The sequence below is a fragment of the Triticum urartu genome, chromosome 3 (genome assembly GCF_003073215.2).
Source record: "Triticum urartu cultivar G1812 chromosome 3, Tu2.1, whole genome shotgun sequence".
Lineage (NCBI taxonomy): Eukaryota > Viridiplantae > Streptophyta > Magnoliopsida > Poales > Poaceae > Triticum > Triticum urartu.
The window spans coordinates 148927070-148945187 of record NC_053024.1 but is presented as its reverse complement, the minus strand read 5'-3'; the positions used below and the strand labels follow the sequence as shown (position 1 = coordinate 148945187).

The 18118-nt window shown below is 44.6% G+C and overlaps 1 protein-coding gene across 2 annotated transcripts; it reads right to left on the bottom strand.

Annotated features, from left to right (window-relative positions):
- Positions 1 to 227: 227 nt before the first annotated feature.
- Positions 228 to 8845, bottom strand: LOC125543365. Of its 2 annotated transcripts, none has more exons than XM_048706691.1 (6): positions 8571 to 8845; positions 7283 to 7583; positions 4514 to 4920; positions 2897 to 4437; positions 807 to 2587; positions 228 to 724 (listed from the first exon to the last, which is right to left on the bottom strand). In XM_048706691.1, exons 2-5 carry the CDS (start codon positions 7417 to 7419, stop codon positions 893 to 895), a joined length of 3780 nt encoding a protein of 1259 aa, XP_048562648.1. In that variant the 5' UTR covers positions 7420 to 7583; positions 8571 to 8845; the 3' UTR covers positions 228 to 724; positions 807 to 892. The 2 variants fall into 2 exon arrangements, with proteins under 2 accessions (XP_048562648.1, XP_048562649.1); XM_048706692.1 differs by lacking the exon at positions 8571 to 8845 and adding an exon at positions 7910 to 8094.
- Positions 8846 to 18118: the final 9273 nt, after the last annotated feature.

Below are 18118 nucleotides of genomic sequence, written 5' to 3'. Positions count from 1 at the left end.
GAAAAGCACAACTGGAACAATAGTGGGAACAACCTCCTGACGCCTAGAGTAACTATTCAACAAAACGAACGGAAATCATATCCGGTCGAATCATCGTCCTTCTCGGCATGATATCCAAATCACTGGTATGCATGCTTTAACAGAGTTAAATTTCACTCAAAAATATCTAATGAAATTATATTCAACAGAATCATCAGTATAGCATGCCACCAGCAGGACAAGCAACAAGACAATTGTGTGATTAATGAGTCACACAGTATAATCTTCTTAAATATTGGACTGAACCATCCTTCATGACTTAAGAGTAAAACTACGGCGGCAGTAGTTTACAACATCTTACAGCTATAACCATTCAGCAAACATTACCACTGACAAACCATCCTTTAGAAGTAAGCGACTGCAATTCGATAGTTTACAACATCTGGCAGCTAAAAGTAATCTGCCGATATTACCACCACTAACCATCCTTTGCACCAGTCACAACAGTTGTAAACAAAAATAATGTTAATCACACAATAGGCAAGCCCTAAAATCAAAAGCTTACACACTTTCTCTGACAACTAGATATGAGGATAGTTCATCTGCTTTCTCACGACCTCAGGAGGTATAATCTCTTCTTGGCCTATTACATTACATACATAAGCTGGAGGCTGCAATTTGAGAGCCCATGGTAACTGTAATCTTTCCATCCAGAAAAGGGAGCACACATATCTTACTAAGGAGCCTGCATGCAACATCAATGACTAAAGTAAGTGACTGTCCATTTCCACCACGGTGATCTTTTTACAAGGAAATAATGAGCTTACCTTACAAACAATAGAGCGTTTGACACCATAAAGATGAAATGTATTATTCTAAATGTTTTGGAAATGTATGCACATCGCCGTCTGCTTCAAATGTCCGCCCTCATATACTCATTGTCATCACTAATTGTAGTAAAATCACATGGATTTCTGTTGGTCACACAGATATCCTGTCTTACCAATCTATCCAAGGGATTGGGATTGGGATTGGCCATTCTCCCTTGATCTCTGGTCCAAGACTGAGCAGTATCATTCCTCACTGAAGAAAATCCTGGACTGGAACTAACAGAACTCAACCGCCGCGCATTCCATGCTGCTGAATACAGCCCTGAGTTCAATGCCTCAACATTCCCCCTTCTGTTTATATCACTCGATGTTATCCCTTTGGACACCCCTATTTTGTAACCTGACTGTGTCCCACAGCTCTCCGACCAGTCTGCAATTTCCTTCTGCAGCAAGGAACTGAACACACCAACTCTAGGAAGTGGACGTAACGGTCTGTGCAAATTTGGCTGGAGCGGATGACGTGATAAATCCTCTAGCGTCAATGGAATCCTTCCATTTAGGTTACTTCCGTAGGATGTGCTAGCTGATCCCATGCCATTTAGGTTACTTCCATACTGCGTGCTAGCTGATCCCATGCCATTTAGGTTACTTCCATACGGTGTGCTAGCTGATCCAATGTACTGATTGTGTGCTCCACACAATGAGCTAGTTGATCCTATGTAATGATTGTGTGCTTCGCACAATGTGCTAGCTGATCCTATGTACTGATTGTGTGCTCCATACGGTGTGCTGGCTGATCCGATGGACTGATCCTGTGCATAGTGTGAATTCCGAAGTTGAAATTCCATCTGGTTCCTGCTAGACCCTTCATAGTTGAAACTGGCTAACATTGGTGACTCGGTCAATCTCAGGGGCTGAGTAGCAGGCATGGTTTCTCTTGGATAAAAACCTGAATGTCCAACATTTCTTCCATCACACAGATTACCAGCTTCCATGGTTGACACTGAACTTGGAAAACTTCTTGCCTGGACTGAGTTAACTGCTCTATTTGTATAGTGGTCAAGTGTCGAAATTACTGGCTGGCGAGTGGGATAATAACGATTAGCTCCCGCCACATCAGTATAAGTTAAATCAACCGTGTCAATGCTAGGTCTGAACTGAGCACAACCTGTTGTGGTTGATAAATCCCTTGGAAGTGCCTTGAAAGGTTCCCACATCGACTTCTTTGCTCCCATATGGCTCCAGCGCTCAGGTGTTGCTTCAGCAAGAGGCTGGTCCTTGTCTGGTGATAATAGTGGCGAGGTTGCAGCAATAGTGACTAATTCTCCCATGCCCGAATGTGCCTGTGGTTCCTGGGTAGACATTACATGACCAGGAGTCTGTAATTTGAGAGCATGCATATGGGTAGCCTGTGTGGTGGCTGCTACACAATTCTGCAATGCATTCTGGTAACTATCTGGTTCCAAAGGCCGCTTCTGCTGTGAAGTGGTGTCAATCACACTTGACACATAATTTGGACCATCCTCGGCAGCTATTATAGTACAATCTTCATCTTCCATTATCTTGGATTGAGTATGACTAATATCAGCAGAATCGGTCTCAGCTATCAGTGGTCTCTTACCCTGACATCTCGCAAGCAGTTCAACAATATCCATTGGAATGTCATCTGTCATGGCATTTTTTTCGTGCATCACTTCTTGCTTTTTTTTATTTCTCTTCTTAGGTAGTTTCTGCTCAAAGACAGTCACATTCCGGATAACATGCTTACCTGGAGAAACCTGAGGAAACAAATGAGGCAAAACAGTTATTCTCTTAAAATATTTAGCAGAGAAACACTATAAATTTTTCATTGTGTTAACACTAATATTGCACCACAGAAAGTAAAATAATTAATACAGGATGTGAATTGAAGATGAGCAAATTTCATATTGACCATAAGATCATCAAGCACAATGAAGGAGGGGGTGTGGTATGCAATGCATATAGCCTATCATAGTACTTTAAATAGAACAAAATGCCACATGATTCGCAACAAATGGGAACAGGGCAAAGCCGACCACCCATAAGGAACATGGCTTGATTCTTACCTTCTTCAGGCGCCGCTGCACAGACTTTCTGGGTACCATTTGGCATTGATCATCTGTCCTGAGTACAGCCGTCTCTTTAGTGTTGACATCATCATGTTGCGCGTTGACAGTTGAAGGAATTTTCCTCTTACACAAATTCATCTTTTTTACCTTTGACAAGGACCTCTGCCTACAATTATCGGATTCAGTTTCACACATGCCATTTGTGTTCTGCGCATCTCTCTCCAGATTATCGTTCTGAATATTTTCATCACCTTCCCTAGTGCTGGCAGTAGGTGGTATTTTTCTCTTGCTCAACTCCTGAGCTGAGGATATAAAATCATCTTGAACATCTTTCAAAGCAACTTTATCAACAGTATTATATTTTGAATTAGCAGCAGAAGAATCATTATCCTTGTATTCCGCGTCCTTTTTCTCGGTTCTTAATTTCTTCGGAATTCTTTTCATCCAATCCATAAGCGAAGACCCCTCATCATCAACAGCATCAACTCCTTTGTATTTTGCCTTCTTCTTAGCAGTTTTTGACGATATTTCTCTCAACATCTGTCGGCTAACAGGAACAACACCATCATGCTGGATACTGGCAGTTAGAGGCATTTTCCTCTTACTCAAACTAATGGTTTTTACATTTGATAAGAACCTCTCTGTGGAGTTCTCAGCTTCCATTCGCCTCATGTCATCTGTGCTCTGTGTATTTCTCTCCAGATTATCATTCTGGATATTTTCATCACCTTGCTGCATACTGGTAGTAGGTAGGGTATTTTTCTTGCTCAATTTCCAACCTGAGGATGGAAAATCTTGAGTATCCTTAGAGGCAAATACATCTGCAGTAGATTTTGAAGCAGAAGAATCACAATCCTTGTGTTCTGAATCTTTCTTCTCAGTTCTTAATCTCTTCGGTATTCTCTTCATCCAGTTCATAAGTGAAGATTCATCATCTTCAACATCAACTCCTTTGTCTTTTGACACGTTCTTCGTAGTTTTTGACAAGATGTCTCCCACTGCCTGGTGGTCAACAGAAGGAACATCATCCGTACTTCTATCATCCTCGCAGAGATCAGCAACCTTTTCGCCATTAACTTCAATATCACTTCTGGAACCCCCGACCAGATCAGTATTGATGATTTCTGATAGCAGCCGAAGCTTTATTTGCTTTCTCCGACCGACTTTTACATCTGAACTGCCAACCTGCGCAGTACGTTTCCCTTTCTTCTTCTTATATGTAGATCCAATACTTCTTTTTGGAGCTGCTTCTTCACATGGACCACTGTTACCGACCTGATCACCTTTCTGCCCAGATATTGGTTTAGCAACTTTGGGAATAGTGTGGTCAACACTCAGTACCTCCTTGTTTTTCCCATTTTCTTCTGAATCAAGCTTCATACTTGCTTCACTAAGTTTTGAACTGGATGGGATTGCAATGGCATTTCCTTCTCTGCTTACTCTAATCTGGGAATCTTCAGGTAAAGCCATGATATCCACAGAAGCATTATCTGAGATATTTGCGGTTGTAACTTGATTAGTTGACGGCCCCTGTAAATCTGAGGAGATAACAGCTATGTTAGTTACACTCATACCAGAAAATGCTAGTTAGGAATTTAGCAAACCCTACCATACCTTTCATGGGTGGATCAGTTTTCGCCTCATAAGGTGAGTTGCATTTGGAATTGTTTTCGATGTTACTCTTCAGAAGTGCTGATCTATCAGGATTCTTCTCTTGAGCTAACAGTTGTGTGCAAGGAAATAAGCTTCTGAAATCAACGCTAGTAGGCACTAAAGTGCTCTGAACAAATCTAATAGAGCAACCATCCCTTGAGACATTCTTTGCCGTAAAAACTGCTCTAGATGTTGTTCTGTCATCTAAGATTTTCAACTCATCCAAGCAGACAGAGCAATCCCATCGTCGAAACTTTGCTACCGAGAATGGGTGCAAACTGTTAGGGCGTTCATCCAATTGTTGCTGAGCACTGAAACTCTGAGATAGAGAGCAGAATTTTGCATCCATCTTCTGAGAAACATACCCGCTGGCATAAAGATAGATCATTATAAGATACACATCATATGTAATAGCACATTGTTTGCTTCAATGAAGAAAGTGTAAACCCATATATTGCCTACAATATTCAACCCACTTCAAAACCAAGTGTAGACGGATTCTCTCTCTCAAAAAATAGTTAGACATATTCATTCATAGGTTGTACCATAAAACTTGTTCAGACAGAGGGCCTTTATTGACATGCGGGGCAACTAACACTATTGAATTAGTAACCTCTTGTGATTTGAGAATATGTAAAACAGACTTTTTGTTCAAATATATAAAACAGACTTGTTGATATAATTTAATCTTTTGTAGTGGGTTAAGTGCAAATAGACATGAACTCATTGGTCTAAATGAACTATGACTAAAATATATTGATGCATATATAACTAAAATAATTGAGTATACTAATAGCAATTTCATACAAATAACCAATGTAAATCATGTCAGAAAGAAATAGGACCTGTTTGCATGCTAGTTAAGATACACAAAGAGCATGTCTAATATGTCCAAGGCATCTGTTTTCTCACCAAAAGAGATAAGGAACAAATGAAAAAGTTGCCTTTTCAGAAAACACACATGCCAGCACAGTGGAAAATATATATTGATGAGGCAAAAACTGTTATATCAGCTATAAAGGACTTGACTAATGAAGTGCACATTAATCAGTTCTAGCCATCTGAAAGGGGTGAATGGTTGATCAACATGAACTCTAAAATCCCTTGACACTGCAAATGATTAAACATGGAAACGTTTCCTTCAAACATAATTGTAAATTTGGATCTTTCCCGGTACTCCTTGGTATCGCAGCCTTGGATCTAACGCCTAACAATCCTGGATGGAAGGAGTACGCTATGAACGTGGAAGAGAATTCTAGGGCAATTCGGTCCACTTGGAATTGAAAAACGGCTAACACTGCAAATGACTAAACATGGAAACCTTCGAAGATAATGTAAATTTGGAGACAATATGTTCTATCTTCTAACCACGCTGGGAGAGGAGGTTCTCAACACTGAAATTGCTCATGATGGCAAAATTCCAAGGCTGAGAAGCTGATACGGTGCAGTTGCAGCCGTCACCTGATGTGTCTGTCGCAGCTAGCGAGCCTGTCAGCGCTCCTAGCACTGACTCGCTGCCTAATGATGGAAAGAAGTAGTGTGCAAAAATGGAAGCAAATGTTACTGTTCACTTGTTCCGGAACCGCTGCAGATGCATGAGCCGGATAGAAATGTTAACAACTACCCAGACAAAGGTGGTTGGGAACTTGGGATCAGCCATTGCCACCCATAGGAGAGGACGCAAGGGCTGATGAAAGTGAGAAGTAGATTATGCAAATGTCATATATGTAGAATGTATTGCAAAGCCTTTTGAATTCAGAGCAGCTTGTTGATGCATAAGTTATAATTATCTAATCCTCTTGCTGAAATCGCGTTCGATGAAACACGTTAACAAAAATGACAGGTACACAAATGCAAATGTACAGCATGGCCAAAATAAATGCATGCATCCACATGAACACGATAAATATGACAAACACACAATGGAAGCAGATGTTGCTGTTCACTATCAGGACCTGCTGCAGATGCATGTGAGCCAGATGGAAATGTTAACAACTGCCCAGACAGAGGGGGTTGGGATCAGCCATTGCCACCAAGAGGAGAGGATGTGGGGGCTGATGATAGTGAGAAGTAGATTATGCAAATGTTGTATATATGTAGAACATTGAGAAGCCTGTTGTACTCAGAGCAGCTTGCTGATGCATAAGTTATGATTATCTAATCCTTTTGATGAAATCCCGTTCAATGAAACGCGTCAAAAAAAATGTCAGGTACACAAATACAAATCTAGAGCATGGCTAAAATAAATGCATGTATCCACATAAACAAGACAAATATGAAAAACACACAATAATTAATCAACAAAAGACACTCGTATTTTTTGAATATGTATTCCTCAAGGCTGCAAAGCAGCAACAACACCCAGGGAGCTGGGAGAAGAGACACTCATATAGACACGCATTTGTGTAGCAGTGATGATATCATGTGCTCTGATGCATCCATACTGAAGACAGTACCATGGTGGATATGAAGTAGAAAAGGGAATGAAACACCAAATATAACAAGTAGTTAGCAGAAATCACTGCTAACCAAGACTAATAAATGCACTTGACTAACCATTAATTGGAATCGTCTTGCATCAAAACAGTCATACATATGCATGTTACGATGCATGCATGCTTAAACACAGACGAATATGTAAACGTAAGCTCAAAGAATTGTGCAAAAGTGTAAGCTGACCAGTGCCATATAGCATGATAGGACAGCTAACGAGGTAACAGAGATGATTACCATATGGAGAAATGCTTGCATGGCTGCTCTGCTGACGTATGATCAGTTTCAGCGACCACTGCACCCTCACGCTTGGGTAGTTCCGCTGGTGCAGCACTGGTTCCTCCATCGCTCTCCTCTACTGCAGCCACTTCCATTGGTACTTGCACAACACAGAACACCTTCTTGTGATGGTCCAGCAACGAAACGGAACAACTCAAACACCGAAGCAGCACGCAGAAGAGAAACAAAACGCAGCTTGGATCATCATGCAGAATCCTGAACACACGTCTCACGAAAGATGGCTAGGTAGGTTGAAAGCCTGAATAAAGAAGCAAGCATATATTAGACGAGGAACAAAACACAAAGATGGCTTAGCTTGGTCCATCCATCCATGCATGCAAGCAAGCAAACTCATTCAGCTCATGGAATATAGAGAATGACACGACACAAAGGTAAACAATCACACAGCAAACCAAGCTAATAAGATAGTAATGAATGCAACCCAGCCACATCTCCAACTAATCCTCAGGAGATAACATGCATACCGAGGGAAAGGAAACACGCACACACAGCTACTTGTGCGGAGACGTGTAGACACGCAGCTAATAAGGAACTAAGCAATAAAGCTGTGCGCTCCAGGCCGACCTTGGTACTGACGGCAGACCTCAGTGTAAGCTTCGACCTTTTTTTTGGCGACATGAAATATAGACGCGCGGCGACAGCATCCGAGAGCCACGGAGTTGGGAGGTGGAGCTCGAGTCCCGAGAGGCCCATGCACAGCTGGAAACACTGCCAAGACCCCACGCAGACAAAAAAGCAAGCAAGGCAAACAGTACAGCCCACCCCCCATGAGCCCCTCTCCCCACCGCTCTTGGCCTGGCGGTTAGCCTCCTCGCCGAGATCCATGAAATGATAGCCGCGAAACCTAGGCAAAAAAAAAGGAGGCGTCGCTGCTTGGACGAACGAGCAGATCCCCTTCCGAAAACCTGCCGGGCCACGCAAGCTACGCAAGGGACAAACATCAAGTCCTACTCCATGAAATCATTAATCCAAAATGGGGAGGAGATGTGGCAGCCGATTAGTACAAAAGGAGATTAAATCCATGGGTTTTTTTTTTCACCCGCCAGACGTAAATCTACCGCGGGGGCTTGGAGAGGAGGCAAGAAACGGAAAGATTTGGCCCGAGGAGAAAAAGGGACGCCGAGGGATTAGGGTGAAAACGACGGAGCCCCTGCCCCCTCGCCAGATCCACCAAAAAAAGGCAGGAGGGGCTCGCGGAGACGGGATCGAGTAGATCAAACCAAACCTGTGAGGTGGACAAGGCTCGCCCCCAGACGCTTCGGCACGCACGATCCACGGCGAGGGGCGTCGCGGCCGCCGGGGGAGGGATCGCAGCGAGGCCGGCGCGCGGACTGGGCCTCCGTGGCGGCGCGGCGGCGGCTCCGGCGGGAATTTGGGGGGAGTGTGGGTGGGGAAAGGCGCGTCCTCTAGGGTTTTTTGGGGAGATGGGTGCCGAGGGAGAGAGAGAGAGCGGGTGGGGAGGTAGAGAAAGAGGATGGGTGGGAGGGATGGAGGGAGGGAGGTGGTGATGGAGAGAAAAAGGCAGCTGGGAGAGAGAGGGCGTAATCAGCTGCGGCCGGCGTGTGTGTGGACGCGAATGTTTCCTTCCCGGGGAGACGTGCCCATGTGCCCTTTGACACCACGTCAGCCCCTGCCCATACCCATGCCAGGTTTTGCTGTGGTACGAAACACACTGCTCTGCCAAAGTGTGTGTGTGTGTGTGTGTAAGTGTGTGTGTGTGTTTTACTTTTTTTCTTCAATGTGTACTTGATTTGGTGCCATGGCTTTGAGTTTTTTCATTGTCGTTCTATTTATATTATTTATTTATGTGAATTACATTTTCTGTATTTTATGTGTAGACATTTGTGAGTATAGGTTTTTTCTATAATTAATCTTGGATATAATAAGTGATGTTGTTTGCGGTGGCGCTGCAGGGTCGACTTGTGATCAGTGGATCTGTGTGCCACGTGGCCACGGTCTTCTGTCGTGGCCTCCCACTACGGACACATCCCACGTCGATCGGGAGGCATGATGATAGTGGTCAGTAGCGGAGCCAGGAACGAAGCAAACCCCGGCCTAATTTTTTTCCAGGACTGTGAATTTTTTGACACTTATAACTACCCAAAAATATCTCGTACCATTCAATGCAGACTACGCGGTTCGTACACAGAACAAGTGGAAAGAATCAAAGAAAATTACCAAGTTTAGGCAAGGGAAGAAAGGGGATGCGTGTGGCGGCGAACGACGTACACAGGGTTGGAGCTTGGCCGCCGGGGTGGGAACAGTGGAGCTGATGGAGAACTCGTTGTCAAGCACGGGATGCTTGGGGAAGTTGGGGGTCCGGAAGGTAGCGGTTGGAGGGCCGGCGCCACGGCGGCGGCAACCTAGATGGCGGTCGAACAGGGAGGCGGTGGCACGAGGTTGGAGTCGCGTGTGTCTTGTGGGTGCAACAGTGTGAGTTAGGTCATGTGTAGTCCCTTGGTCGTGCTCGTGCTGGTGAACCAACCAAACAAGGCTGTGGGCCTCCTTTGACTGGGCTGAACCCCGGGCCCATCAAAATCTCTCTGTATATGTATACTAGCTAGCAAAAATTCCCATGCCCATGGGCCTGGGCTCTGGGTGTCCGGGGCTCAACTCCGCCCCTGATACAATCCAAGCCCCCAAGTGCCTATTGTGTCGTACACTCACATTTAATGTGGCAGGCGATGGGATATGACATGGTTGGGCCTGCATTGCTTCGCGCTCTCACTTGACTGGAAATGACCTGAATTGATGGGTCCATCGCTCTCTCAGAAATCGAGTCGGACAAGGCCTGGCCTATGTCAGGAATGACACCAGGGATGACCAGATGACTTCATCAAGATTCGTGGCGCTCTTGCGAGACGGTCTCAACCAAGTTTGACCGAATTGAGCCCAAGTGGCACGGTAATCAAGGTCGTCAGGAGTCGACACTAAACGACTCGGCCCCTGGAACAATCAAGATAAGGTGAAGGAGTTGGATGTCAGGCACCTCACGTGTCTGGATCCGGCTTGGGTATTCGAACACGACTATTAGGGTGCTTTAGGATTTTTGAGGAGATTGGTGCCGAGAGAGAGAGAGGGTCGAGGAGAGAAAGAGGATAGATGGGAGGGAAGTAGGTGGTGATGGAGGACTAGAAAAGGGCGGCTGCGAGAGAGGGGCGATCAGTTGTGGTCGACTTGTGTGGACACAAATGTTTACTTCTCGGGGGGACACGTCCCATGTGCCCTTGCCACCACGTCAGCCCCTTCTCATAACCATGCCGGATTTTGCCGTGGTACCAAACACACTACTCTGCCATGCGTGTATATGTGTGTTTTACATTTCGTCTTCAATGTGTGTTTGGTACCATAGCTTTGAGTTTTTTCCACTATCGTTCTATTATCATTTATGTGGATTTTTTTCTGTATTTTTTTGTGGAGACATTTGTGAATATAGGTTTTTTCTATTAATTAATCTTGGATATAAGAACTGATGTTGTTTGCGATGGCGCTGCAGGTTCGACTTGTGATCACTGGATCCGCGTGCCACGTGGTCACGGTCTTCTGTCGTGGCCTCCCACTATGCACACATCCCATGTCGGTCGGGAGGCGTGATGATAGCGGTCAGTGGCGGAGCCAGGAACGAAGCAAACCCTGGGCCAATTTTTTTCCAGGAGTGTGGAATTTTTTGGCACTTATAACTACCCAAAAAATATCTCATACCATTCAATGCAGACTACACGGTTAGTACAGAGAACAAGTGGAAAGAATCAAAGAAATTTACTAAGTTTAGGCAGGGGGGAAAGGGGATGGCGTGTGGCGGCGAACGGCGCACACAGGGATGGAGCTTGGCCGCTGGGGGTGGGGAACAGTGGAGCTGATGGAGAACTCGTCATCAAGCACGGGATGCCTGGGGAAGTTGGGGGTCTGGAGGCAGTGGTCGGAAGATCGGCGCCACGGCGGCGGCCACCAAGATGGCGGCAGAACTGGGAGGCGGCGGCGCAAGGTTGGAGTCGAATGTGTCTTGTGCGTGCGACGTGTGAGTTAGGTCATGTGTAGTCACGTGGTGGTGCTCGTACTAGTGAACCAAGCAAACAAGGCTTTGGGCCTCCTTTGACTGGGCTGAACCCTGGGCCCATAAATATATATACACACACATAAACACTATTCTGATCATGGGATCAGAATAATATTTTGATCACAACATGAACTTCCTGAGTAACGCGCCTGACCTTCCCCGTGTGCTAGGTTGAACTTCAGCTAAAAGGTGTCCAAACGGGGCTTGCTATATACCGTTGGAAAGCTATGGACACCAGTATCATGACCCAAGTTAAATTTTTGGCAAAATGTAAGCGGTTTAAGAGCAGTTTTGAAAACCGTTTTTTCTTCATACAAAAAACATGAATCATATTTTCGATCGCATTTTTAAACCGTTTATCGGAATTGAAAGTGCGTTATATCGACTAGAGGGGGGTGAATAGGCGATTTTTATGAAATTCTTCATTGAGGAATTTGCCGGTGAGGAAATTCCTTAGCGAAGAACTACTAGCAGAGGAATAAGTACTTAAAAGTAAACATAACAGAATACAAGCATATTCATCATGATGAAATGAAGACAGGCACATAATACAGGAAGGGTAATCACAGAATAACACAGGATGAAGACAAACAGACTAAAGAAATTAAACTGAGGAAATTAAGAAAGTCTTCAGTCAAAGTCTTCAAACACAGATATGAACAAGTACACAACACAGTTATGAGGAAATGAAAGAGTTGAGGAAATAGAACCAGTAAGCTTGGTGAAAACAATGATTTGGTAGACCAGTTCCAACTGTTGTCTCAGTTGTACGTCTGGTTGGAGCGGCTGAGTATTTAAACTCGAGGACACACAGTCCCACCCAGTCCTCACCGTATTCTCCTTGAACTAAGGTCACACAGACCTCGTCCAATCACTCGTGGTAAGTCTTCAGGCGACTTCCAAACCTTCACAAACTTGGTCACTCGGCGATCCACAATTCTTCTTGGATGCTCTAGACCATGACGCCTAACCGTCTGGAAGAAGCACGGTCTTCAAAGGTAACAAGCGTCGGATCCACTCAGGATCAATCTCTTCAGTGATGCTCAATCACTTGGGGTTTGTAGGTGTTTGGGTTTTGGGTTTTTGGTTTTTCCTCACTTGATGATTTTCGCTCAAAGTCCTCGGAGGATGGGTTGCTCTCAAATGACAAGTGTCAGTTTCTCTCGGAGCAGCCAACCAACTAGTGGTTGTAGGGGCGACTATTTATAGCCTAGGGAGCAGCCCGACATGATAAGACATAAATGCCCTTCAATGATATGACCGTTAGGTGGATAGATATTTTGGGACAGCTGGCGCATAGCACAGCAACGGTCGGAATTTTGAGTAGTAAAATCCTCAGGGCTATCATCTTCCTCACTGTGTAGGCAATCCGCACTGACGAATTCCTAACTCCTCAGTCAGGACAAATTCCTCAGAGACCAGAAGAACTTCGTTTCTGTCACTGAAGAAATTGACTGAACTATATGAGATCTCCAATGGCTTCACTCGAAGGGATTGGTAGATGTAGGATTTTGAGTTGAGCATCACATGAAACTTTTTCCTTAGTATTTCCTTGACCCCCTTTAACAGTACGGTGTTTCCTATGACTCAAGAAAGAGAAAAACAAAACTATGAAAATGAAAGTCTTCAAGCTTCATATTCCTCGCATGAATATCAAGTCTTCATGGACACACCAATTTCTTCACTTTCAAAGTCTTCATGAAAGTCTTCAGAAATACCAAAATCTTCAGTCGAAGATATTCATTTTTAGGGGTCGACTTTTCCTGTAAATATCAAACTCCTCATAGACTTATATACCTGTGTACACTCACAAACGCATTAGTCCCTTAACCTATAAGTCTTCAATACACCAAAATCACTAAGGGGCACTAGATGCACTTACAATCTCCCCCTTTTTGGTGATTGATGACAATATAGGTTAAGTTTTCAACGGGGATAAACATATGAAGTGTAACTACTGATATTGAGGAATTTGATTGCAAGATATAGAAGAACTCCCCCTGAAGATGTGCATAGTGAGGAATTTGCTTTTGAAGCAATGCACACTTGAAGAGTTGAATCATGGAGATCTCCCCTTATATCTTGTAATTCATACACGCATTTAACATATAATATGAAGAATTTGAAATGCATGATGAATTATGGTGCCTGATGAAATTCAGCATGCGTGCAATAATATTTAACGAGGAATAAGCATGCAGAATAGTGCATCAAAAGTATCAGAGCACAGTGCATCAAAAGTATCAGAGCACAGTGCATCAAAAGTATCAGAGCACCATTGGGTTTAAGATTACAACTCGATCCAATAAAGTTTCAGAAGAACGAGAGTTGTAACTTAGCAAAAAAAACGCCCATATAGTAGACCCACTTGAAGACTAACTCATATTTCTCCCCCTTTGTCATCGAATGACCAAAAGGATCGAAAATGAGGACTAACGCCCCTTAAGATAATCATGTTGATGAAGGAGCGCCAGCGTTGTTGGGGTCGTTTGTTGATGTAGGGCCTGCCGCAGTGTCGTCCAAATCTTCATGTTCATTAGTGTCGCGTGATGAAGAAAATGAGCTGGCCACCAGAGAAGGAACTTGGACCTTCTTGAATTTCTTCGATGGAGGTGCAGACCAGTCAAAATCTTCTTTGAGACCCATGTTCTTCAGATTTTCTTCACCATATAGATGTGACAGGATTGCCCAGGTGCGACCGAAGACTTGATGGAGGTAGTAGTGGTTTTTCTTCACTGCATTGTGTGTGGCAGTCATGTTGTGAAGAAGTGAACCAAACTGACGCTTAACCCATTTGTGATTTCGATCCACCTTCTGGTGAAGACTAAGCAGAAGTTCACGGTCAGTCATCACGCGCGGAGCAGTGGCTTGAGGAGTGGACTTAGGTGCATTGGCAGAGTCATGTGTGGCAGAGTCATCATTGGTGGAATAAGATGCAGCTTTGCGAAACTGACCATCCAATGGGCGAATGCCTTCATCTATTATAGCTGGTGCCTTGCCCTTTCCATCAACTGAGGAATATGTCTACTTGAGGACTTCAATTGGGGGCAAGTAGCTGAGGTGATTCTGGAAATCAGCTTTGTAGTTGAGTGAAGACCTTGTTCTGAGGAATCTCATAATCCAAGGTGCATAAGGCTTCAGCTCAAACGGAGGCAGTGCAACATTGGCCATAGTCCTCATGAAGAAATCGTGATAATTGACAGGAATGCCATGAACGATGTTGAATACCAGATTCTTCATGATGCCAACAATTTTCTCATCAGATGAGTCGTGGCCTTTGATAGGACTGATTGTCCTCGTAAGAATACGATAGACAGTTCTAGGCACGTACGTCAATTCCTTCACGAGGAATTTGGTTCTTGGTGCTTGACCTGGCTTCAAAGGTTTCATCAGCACCTGCATGTAATGATGTGTGAGCTCAGGTTCACTGTAGATGCAGCGAGCTTCTTCAAGGGGAGGACTAAGTGGTAGAGCACGAAGCAATTCAGAGGCTGGTGCAGTGTAGTGAGTGTTTTCAGACATCCAGTCCAGCACCCATGAATTCACATCTTCAGCATCTCTGGTGATGTGCCGTGTTGCATAGAATTGAAGAATCAGTTCTTCATTCCAATCGCAGATGTCAGAGCAAAAGTTGAGCAGTCCAGCATCGTGAAGAACACTCAGCAGCAGCAGTTTCTTTAGCGCTAGTGGCTGGAATTTCCTCATGGACAAATGCAGTGGGATGAGTTTCTTCAGAGCCCAGGTGAACAGTTTGTGTGGGGGACTGAGGAATTTGCTGTAGAGGGGTGAACATTGGAGAGTTTGGATGCTGACTTTCCCAGAATTCATCACTGATTACGGGTGTGGAGCAGTCAATATCCACATCTTCATTTTCCATTTCTTCAACGCCAGCCTCTTCAGCTGTGAACTGAGGCATAGGCGAGGAGATGATAGGTGTTGAAGGGATATCATCCACTTCAATTTCTTCATCGATTGGTTCAGATGAAGCAGCAGAAGGAGTTTCTTCATCAGATCCGCTGGGGATCACATATTCTTCATCAAAAGGAACGAGGTCCTTTGATGGCCTGGTTGAGATGGGAACAACATCAATCGGATTTGCAATGAGCTTGTCATAGGCTTCATTTTCTTCAGGCACACCACTAGTGGGTGCCCTGGCAATTTCTTCAGCGGCTGGAATGCAGTCATCAGCCCTGGAACTCACATTATCTTCAGCAGCCTGATTGTCATCAGCGGTGCTGGCATTTTCTTCAGTAGGTTGAGCAGATGCTTTAGCTTGAAGAATTTCCTGTTGCATTGGGGCTGCAACATTGGAAGTGAAGTTATCCACAAGTTTCACAAAACGAACCTTGTCTCCAAGCCAATCAGCGAGATATGCGTCAAAGTCATCACTGAGTTTCTTAATCTCAGTCTGAATAGTGACAAGTTCTTCAGTTGTCATAGAGACAACGTTTTTCTTCAGATAGCGCTCTTTCTTGTACTGCGCTTTCTTGATCTGCCCGGCCTTCTCAAATTTCCACTTTTCTTCTTGAATGAAGTGGGTCAGCATGTGACTCTCGCCAGGAGTCAGCTTGAAGTCAGGAAAGGGAGTGTTGGGGTCCTTGTGCCAATCATCAATGTAGTCGAGGATCAGCTTGGGATCCAAAAGCAGTGGCACCTCTGATCCTTTGGCTCTAGCGGCCTGACTTGCCTGTCTCTGATGATTTCTGCAAGTTCATCATCATCAGCTTTGTCTTCATCAGACGGCACTTGGAAGGTGACTTGCTTCTTTTGAGGACTTGGGCGTGGACCTCGTCCAGCAGTGGCCTTTGTCTTCAGCAGTGAGGGGCCAGCTGAGGAACTTGGTGCAGCTGAGTAACTAGCTGAGACACCTGAGGCAATGGAGATGCCGGCAGTCCTTTGGCACGAAGCGAGATGCACATGTGCTGAGGATTTGGTCGGAACAGCTGAAGGCTTTGGCGGAGGAGCTGGGGACTTTGGAGGAACAGGAGCAGCATGAGGAATTGGCTGTGAGGGCTTTGATGATTCTGGCCGTGAGGGCATTGCTGAGGAAGCACTTGGCTTGCGCGCAGGCTTCTTTGACATAGCCTTCTTTGGCTTGACAGCAAGGACCTCAGCAGAGGCAGCAGCAGCAGAATCTTCATTGAATTTCCTCACTGCTTCTTTGGCTTGCTTAGCCAACTTGCCTTGGCGCTTGGCCCATTCATCAGGATAGTCCTCACCGCGCTTGAGGCTGGTGGGATCAGCGATTTGGCCAGGTGACAATGGTGCTCTTGGGCATGGAGGATTGAGTGTGAATTTCTTCATATACTTAGGAGTGACATATCTGTACTCCCTCCATTATCTTGCCCATCTCCTCTCTATCTTCTGAATGCGCACTTTGCGCTCATTCTTGGTTTCCTCAGTAGGTGTGTAGTACCCAGCATATATGTCATCAGGGATTTCAAATGCTGTATTTACCTCAGGCCTCTTTCCTCCCTTCTGTGGCCTTTTACCATCAGCCATTTTCTTCAGTTGAGGAATTTGAATAATCGAATTCTCTAAAGAAGTATGCAACTTTTCTTCGAGGAACGCTGCAAATGAGTTAAGTTGATGAGAACCTAGTGATTCAACAGCTGACATGTGTACCTGTGAACAGAGTATAGTTGCGAGGAATTTGGAGAGGTCATATGCGTTCTCAGAAGGTTTTTCAAAATGAACAAGTTTGAGGAATTTGACTAGATGAGTCTTGAAGATTTTCACTAAGCGTTCTTTGTCTTAGGTTACAGAGTTGTATAGATCGAAGATCCACACAATTGAGGAATCTTGAAGAAAAATGATGCTTAGAGAAATGAATCAAGAACGGATGACTTGTGAGGTGTTCAGTGTGTGAAGATATGAAGAAAAACACTTTTGAAGATTTTGTAGATAATCATTTGAATTAACGAGGGCAGTAAAAGTAACTTTTAATTACCCTGGACGAAGAACACGACGAACTGGAGTGAGGAGATGTGAAGTTCGTCTGTGCGGATCTTCCATGCCCTAACTTGGCGGAGGAAGACGACTACGGCGGCGGCGGAGTGAAGATGTCCGCGGTCGGCGCGAGTATGTCGGTGATGAGGTCGAGGCAGTGAAGCTCTTCCTCACCGGCGGCGATGAAGTAGCGACGGCGCTAGGGTTTGAGAAGCTCAAGCTAGAGAGAGAGGTCGAGCGGAGTAAAAGAAGTGAAGGAGGAAAGGAGGGGTATTTATAGCCACGGTGAAAAACTGCTCGCCCGAAGAAATTGGATGAACGTGCCCCTAACCCTTCTCATTCGCATGACATGTGTCACCCACGTAGTGAGAGGTGCAGATCGTGTTAGATCGTGGGTGAGTGGATAAGTGTATTGTGGGATGCGGAACGGTTTGAGCGGCAAAACCAAAAATTTCGATAAGATAGGTTTTAAAGTTCCGTTCGCAATTTCTTCAGCTGACAAGGACACAGTGAAGATTTTGAACGAGTTTTAAATAGAACGCACATGAAGAATTTGTGAACAGATTGGGTTGAGTATAGCATAGAGGGGAAGGGTCCGATCACATTCACTTAGCAGAAAACCAACTTGAAGAAATAACAATAAGTGAATGCTGTAGAGGACATAAACTCATATATATATATATAGCCAATGAAGAAAAACGACGGAACCAGTGAAGACTATGCAAAGTTGAAGAATATGAATAATTTGAGGAATTTCAACTTTTGGT

Bases quoted from the DNA above. Each gene is read 5' to 3' on its own strand.
- LOC125543365 (XM_048706691.1), bottom strand. From the start codon at position 7,419: ATGGAAGTGGCTGCAGTAGAGGAGAGCGATGGAGGAACCAGTGCTGCA. The intron at 4,921-7,282 runs GTAATCATCTCT...TCTTTATGCCAG, and splicing joins TGCAAGCATTTCTCCATATG to CGGGTATGTTTCTCAGAAGA. The intron at 4,438-4,513 runs GTATGGTAGGGT...TTATCTCCTCAG, and splicing joins AACTGATCCACCCATGAAAG to ATTTACAGGGGCCGTCAACT.